Raw genomic sequence first — 7248 nt, 5'->3', positions numbered from 1 at the left:
TAAGAATCATGTCAAGAACTGTCACTGGATTTAAATGATGGAAGAGACATATTTTATCAGTATGGACTGAGAAGAGATGATAAAATGTCAACAAGTCCTTCAAATTAAACAACATGATGAAGTGTTTTCTGATCTGACACAACTATCAGCAGTTATCAGCAGGATGACGTCATTTGTCTCCCAAAACCACTAACATCTTTACAATATGTTGGATGACATACTGTATATTTATCTGTGAATGACTTTTTGGCAAACAAAATAAATGTATTTGTTCATTTATAGCCTATATAACATATAAAACATGAAATATTTGCTTATTTGGTGTAATAACAATGCTTTGTCACCTTTACCAAATGTACAAGCTCACTTTGGGTCAAAAGTTTACCACGTTTGTACATATTGGGTAAGAAGAGAAGGTAAAAAAGCTGAAGAGAAAAAATAATTTCTTATTATTTTGACACCTTTAGCACGGGGCTCATCAAACAATGGGGAAGCAAAGGTAACGAAACACAAGAGTTAAAGTGATCACAATGTTGTATGGAACGAATGTGCCCTGTTACTACTCAGGGTTAAAGGTTTATTGCCCCACTACTTCACCCACACTGAACATGCAGGCAGATTGTTGCATGTTGTCTCTAATCGGTTCTTTGATGTGTGCCATAGGAAAGACCGCTATTCCAATGTGTTGGTTTGAAACAAAAGGAAGAAGGGCTGAACACTTTTCCGCTAGGCCAGAGAGCGACATGATGCAGCAGAAATATTGTAGAAAAATACCATTGTTTAACAGAGAACAAAGGATCTACAGATGATTATAGAGAAGAAAAGAGAGAAAAGAATTGACAGAAGCACAGGAACAGTATGGAGGAAGTTCCCTTTGCGACCGGTCTGTCAGAGGAAACGTACCTCTGGATAATAGATGCTGGCAAAGCAGAAAAACACTAAACCACTGAAAAAAAAAGAAAATATAATTTTAAAGTTGTTTCATGCTTCATCCATATTTGGCTGAGGCGGAACTGGTTTGATAGAGCAGCGTGAAAGAACCTGGCCCACATCATCTCTTTATAAATGCTAAGAGGATCATCTTCTTTTATTTATTCCTCTTAAGGCGTTTTTTTTAAAGCTAATGTTTCCTGTCATCCTCCTTTAACACTTCCTGGAAATCCTCAATTTTGTTTTCATTTTTAACTAGTGTAGTGCAGTGAATGTGTGATTTAATAACCAAAACAATGCTTTCAATCAAACACACTGAGAGCTGCAGTCAAGGTCTTTCTCCGGTGGCACGATGTGTCTGTTATCTCATGACGGGGCATCAAGCAGATTTGACCTCTGCTTCCTGTTTCCTCTTCTCCTCCACATCACATTCGTTGTAAAGTTTTTCCCCTACGTTCGCTTTATTTGGTTCTTCATCTTCGACCACTTCAGCTATATATATTTTATGCTAAACATGGCAAGATTTTTGCTTTTTACTCAGTTCCTACTTCTGTCTTTTGCAGTCTTTTCACTGGCATCTGGCTCCAGTCTAATTAAAGGTAAGTTGTTTATTTCTAGTGTAGGTGAAGGGCCACACTTACTGGCAAATTTAGAAAATCTATCTTCTATTTTATTTTTTGTATTACTGGTGTACTGTAATAGATTACCAATGCATGAATGTGTAACATTTTAAACATTTATTTTAGACTTTCTTTATGACCTTTTTAATTTTTCATACATGACCATTTTTAGTTAAAGTAATATTTTTAAGCTATGTGACTCAGTATAACTTTTATACTTGTGGTTGCTTTTTGTGTGACAATCAAGAAGTTAAGCTTATTCTACACCCTCCGTCCAATGACGGCTTCAAAAATACATAAAAAATGTCAAATTGTCAAATATCATGAGTTCAATGTGGAAAATGTTAATTAGGAGGTAATCTGTGGCCTGTGTGCTTATGTTATGTGCTGCATCTATAGATCATATAGTCTATAATAAAATATATAGTGTATGTTAGGATGCTTTAACTCTGAATTGACAAGATTATCACAAGTCATTTAGTCATCACAAGTTTGAAAGGACTGTAGGAAAAGTTTAAAAAATGTTTTATAAGAGATGTATAAAAGACATTTTTGACATTATGTATTTATTATCTATCCCAAAATGTATATGGCTGTTTGGATAAGAGTACAACATAAGCCTGCATAAGAGTGTAAGATGTTGGTGTTGCTGTGTCATGCGTTCCAAATGTGTAATAAAGATTATGTACATATATTCTGTATTTTACAAAATTTCAGCAGTCCCTAAAAGTCAGAGAGCTGCCGGAGTCTTCATGCTTATCGAAGGAGGAAAGTATACCTTCAACTTCACTGCTGCCAAAGCCGCCTGCCTATCTCTGAACGTCACCATAGCGACACGAACCCAGATAGAGCGAGCAGTGCAGCGTGGACTGGAGATGTGCAAGTAGGCTGAAAGCATTTGGTGACTGCTGTTTTGCAGGAGAAGGAAGTTCAGTGTTTGATCCATATAAGTGTTGAAGATTCCTCCTGTTGATAGTTAATAAATTGAGATGACATTCAGTCCCTTTGAGTTTGACCTTTTTAATGCCAGGAAAATTCCAGCAATAGGATTTATTTTTTTTATCTATGGCAGAGTGGAATACTATTTATTTTAAAAGATCCTATGTACTGTATCTTCAGTCAGTACTTGTATACTGCACCTAAAATGCACCTAAAGCCTAAAAACAGACCCTTGAACAGATTTGGATGACTGTGATGTAAATCAGGCTCTTGTCCTTTGTGGAGCTGTAACATTTTTAAAGGGGACATATAATACTTTTTGTGATTTTATGTTATTTTTATATTTTTATAATGTCAGATGTCTATGTTAAACATGGTCAAAGTTTCAAAACTTGAGGTGAACGTATGTAAAAATTCCAGGCTTCAGCCTGCTTTGAGCTCTTTGTTTGCAATGTTACCTCTACTTCCTCATGTGCATGTCCACAAACAGCCGTCTGTCCTGTAGTCTTTGTTGCTAAGGTTGATCCGTGAGTTGTTCTCGTTGTCCACTCACATATTTCAGATCGAGTTTGGGCTCAAACATGTACGGATGTATTTGAGAAGTTTCCATTTCAAGAAAAGAACAAGAAAAAGAAGTGAAATCCTATTACTATTGTTTGTTTATGTAGCCTTCTGAGCAGCCGGAGCTGGCCAATCAGAACAGAGTGGGTTCCTGGGGAGGGGAGCCTTAAAGAGACAGGAGCTAAAATGGCCTGTTTCAAACAGAGGCTGAACTTAGGGGCTACATGAAGGACCAGTATAAGTTAAATAACAAGTTTTTTGAACTGTAAATCATGCAAAGATATTCCAGTATAACCCCAGAATAAAAATATAGATCTGGAAATGTGCACGATACGTTCCCTTTAAAGTCACTCTGTGAAGGATTTGAACCAACTTTGGTGCCCCCAAGTGGGAGTATCAAAAGGTTGCTAATATAACAAAAGACATGCATACAGCAATGCATGCCACTAGACATAGCCTGTAAAGACCAAAGCAAAACCCAGCTAGAGTAATGACATTTTATTTCTGAACACAAGATGCATCAAGATAACACTGTTCCATTGGCTGAGTGAGCAGATTTTGCAGATCAAAGGTGAAGAAAGATGATCTTTGATCTATTCTATTCTCAGAAACTGTGGAATCATGAAAAATGAGGATATTCCTTCAGAGATTGATCTTCATTATCAGCATAAAACAGCAAAGGTCAAAGAAGGCTAAACAGAGTCTGGAGTCAGTGCATTCATCACTGATTTTGAGCTTTAGCAAAGATTAATGCAAGTTCACCAACAGTCTGACTTGACTTGTGCTGACTTACAGTGATTCCCTCCTGATCTTTACAGAAGCTTATTTCTACAGAGTTAACTGAAATACTTTTTCATCAATCTATTAATTTTATTATGTGCACTTTATTTATTATTCTAACAGATTCGGCTGGATAGATGGACAGGTCGCGGTCATCCCACGAATAACAGCTGATAAAAATTGTGGAAAGGGAAAAACTGGGGTGGTGCTGTGGTACGCAAGAGCAGATCAAAAGTTTGGTGTCTTCTGTTTTAATGCATCAGGTATTGTATATTTACTGCGCTGTATACTGTATACTCCCTTGTATACTCAATAAGTAACTATTTCAAGTTTAATGGGAACTTCTAAAAATCCATTATCGGTTTCTGATTTACTGAGCTTGATTAAAACATAAATCTTTTTTCTTCTCACCACTTGCAGATTTAGAGAAATCTCCAAAAACATCAACAGCCAGCCCACAAACCTCCTCATTTTCTAAATCACTGGTGGCACTGACCCAAACCTCAAGATCTGCTGCAACACCTCTGCTCAGATTAACAACCAAGTCTCCATCTTCCAGGAAGCCAAAAACAACAGAATCCCCTCAACATATACCTCTCACCTCATCCTTTACTCTCCTGTTCATGACAACACCTTCAACTGGATTCTCCCCCACCTCCCCTCCTCTTAAACCTGTCTCCACCCGTACTTCTACTTCTCTTTCTAACCTCATCACTTCTTCACCTGCTGTTACTAATTTTGCCTCTTCAACTTCTGTTCACGCCGCCAATTTCTCTGTTTCCTCTGAATCGGTGCCGCTGCAGACTGTGAGCTCTGCAAAGCCTTCTTTAGGAGGTACGTCTTTGACCGAATTGTTTTTTTTACTGTTTTTTGACACCTGCACATGGTGGTTGTAACTTTCTGTTGTTTCAGATTTTTAAAGAAGAGGCAAAATTCTCTGCTCTGATTAGATTAATTACTCCTCTCTGTTGTGAAAATTATTATCACATTACAGTGCAATAGATTTGGAGGTCTGGAGCGTGGGTGGGCGGATGTTATTGCCTTCAGTTCCACCAACTTTGGTTCAATTGACAACTCTTGCAAAGACAAAGACCTAAAAGACATAGATTTTCCCTTTATGGCATAAGTTGATGGCCATAAAATATAAATATGATAGAATTAGTGGTAATCATTCATCATTTTTTTGCATGTTTCCCTCAGCTGTTACTATAGTGATCATCATCCTTGGCATCATCCTTCTGATTCTGACTGCAGCAGGTGCTGTCTGGTACTACAAACTGTAAGTCATTTTTCAAGTCCTGCAATAAAGGACAGTTTCACAGTTTTTTTAAGTGTGTCTTAAAACAACAGTCAGGTGTCCATATGAACAGTGAAAGAGGTTTTCCTCACTGTAATTCATTCCTCCTGGTCATACTGGTTATTAAAAGATCCCTTTCAAATGTGCTTTCAATGTAAGTGATGGGGGCCAAAATCTATCTGGTCTAGTGTGTTCACGCAGTCATTTTGTGAAAAAGTGCATTTAAACATTAATCTGAAGTTTATATGAGGCTTCAGCAGTATGTGTTAGTCATATCAAGTGGATATCTGCCACATTTACAACCTTTTTAGCATCAAATTCCCTCTTTGTGTTTCCCTGTTGAGCTGCAGTGGAAGTATAGTAACAAAAAGAGGAACCTTGGCACTAAAAAGACTGTAACGTTGATTTGATTAATTTGGATAGTTGAAGCTTCATATTCATTTCAGATAAACTTTTAAAGGACTGTGGATTTTTTTCCCATCATTTACATTTTAAGTGCATTATGAAGGGATCCTTTAATGGTTAGTATGAACATGAGGAATGATTATGGCTATTTCGATGTTCATTTGGGCACTCAAATAATGTTTTACGACAGCAATTGTGAAGCTATCCTTTAAAAACATATTCAGCTTTGATAAAACATGTCATATACAACAATGTTATATTAAGAAGAACCTAATTGTGTGTGTGGAATATAGAAGAATAAATGCAAAACAATAATTTGGTATCATCCTGCAGGATAGAAAAGATGAATTTCTCCACTGTTCATAGACTAGATGCAACTTAAGCAATATCTTCTTTGATTCTTGATGCACTCGATTTACTACTGTTTTCCACACGTTTACAAAACTTAGTATTAGTTACATTTAGCCAAAGGCAGTTTAACAAACTGATATTGGAGAGGAAAATTATCTTACAGTCTCAATAATGTTTATACTGTATTCCAAATGCTTTTAAAAAAAATGTGTGTTATGTTTTTTTCTCTCTTTTTTTTGGAAAAGGAGTATTTTCCACTGTCGGTCTCAGGGGCAGCAGAAGGACGACATAGAGACGGAGATGTGGAAGCACACCGACAGTGAGATGGACCTTCACGGTCAACAAGGAGCAGAGGAGGAAGACGACGGAGAAGAAACAGACAGGAAGTACTCCAGTGACGTCATGCTGTTTGTGAATCCAGACATCAAAACAAACTCTGCGGAGTAGCTTTGTGATCTTTCTGAAGGGGATTTTCTACAGAGGAACGTATGAATTGATACCACAGCGTTTTCTGATTAATGTCAGAAAACGATCTAGTCTTTGACAGAATGGAGGATTTACTTGCTTTGAATGGTTTATTTTGCTTTTCAAAGTCATAGTAAATATGCACATAGATTATACAGCCTTTTCTTCAAACCTTATTCAGTTGTATGTTCCTCTGTGTTTTGTGTGCAAGGACGTAGGATTTTATCTCATAGCCTAAAGATCGTGTTTATAATTTTTTTTTCATTAAATGCACTTAATTTTCCATCAAATTGTGTGTTGGAATTTTGTTTTAAATCATATTCATAATCAGCTCAACAGCCAAACACATTTCTCAGACACATTTCTATGATTTTACAGTATCATCATCTTGCCTGTATAATTATTTACATCACTGCTTAAAGTATTATTTTTGTGCTTTTGATTAACCGTTTAAATGTGTGTCAAAAATAGTGAAGGGTAAAATAACATCGTCAGCTTGCTTGTTTCATCTTACCAACATTTCTAAATCCAAACATATTCAATTTAAAATAGAGAAAAGCAGCAAACCGTCACATCAGAGAAGTTGGAACCCATAAATGTTTGGCTTTTAGGCTTCATTACAGACTTAAACAGACGTAAACTCTCTACATTTTCCGTCAATTGATTGATTGTTTGAACAATACTGAAACCACAACCTGCCTATCAGTTAACTGGAACTGTTGCAGTATCATTTTTCAGCTCATTTTTCATAGAGCTAGACCCCAGTGAACCTCTGTGTTTGTCACATGGCCTAAAGAGTTAAATCAAGCCCAGAGAAACAAATAATGAATTTTAATCAAACAGATATTTGATGTTTAAAAGAAAAGCTCATGATTCAGACACTTTTACCACTTTTTTCAA

At 36.6% G+C, this 7248-nt stretch overlaps 1 protein-coding gene across 3 annotated transcripts; it reads left to right on the top strand.

Annotated features, from left to right (window-relative positions):
• The first annotated feature begins 1413 nt into the window (after window positions 1–1413).
• On the top strand, window positions 1414–6612 carry lyve1b (lymphatic vessel endothelial hyaluronic receptor 1b). Of its 3 annotated transcripts, none has more exons than XM_042410949.1 (6): window positions 1414–1529; window positions 2271–2433; window positions 3954–4093; window positions 4251–4664; window positions 5031–5109; window positions 6129–6612. In XM_042410949.1, the coding sequence occupies exons 1-6, from the start codon at window positions 1436–1438 to the stop codon at window positions 6328–6330; spliced, it is 1092 nt and encodes a 363-aa protein (XP_042266883.1). In that variant the 5' UTR covers window positions 1414–1435; the 3' UTR covers window positions 6331–6612. The 3 variants fall into 3 exon arrangements, with proteins under 3 accessions (XP_042266883.1, XP_042266882.1, XP_042266881.1); XM_042410948.1 differs by having other exon boundaries at window positions 2268–2433; window positions 6132–6612; XM_042410947.1 differs by having other exon boundaries at window positions 2268–2433.
• The last annotated feature ends 636 nt before the right edge of the window (window positions 6613–7248 follow it).

Source organism: Thunnus maccoyii, chromosome 5, assembly GCF_910596095.1.
Source record: "Thunnus maccoyii chromosome 5, fThuMac1.1, whole genome shotgun sequence".
Taxonomy (NCBI): domain Eukaryota; kingdom Metazoa; phylum Chordata; class Actinopteri; order Scombriformes; family Scombridae; genus Thunnus; species Thunnus maccoyii.
The sequence above is the reverse complement of the archived record's forward strand: the minus strand, read 5'-3'. Positions and strand labels throughout refer to the sequence as shown.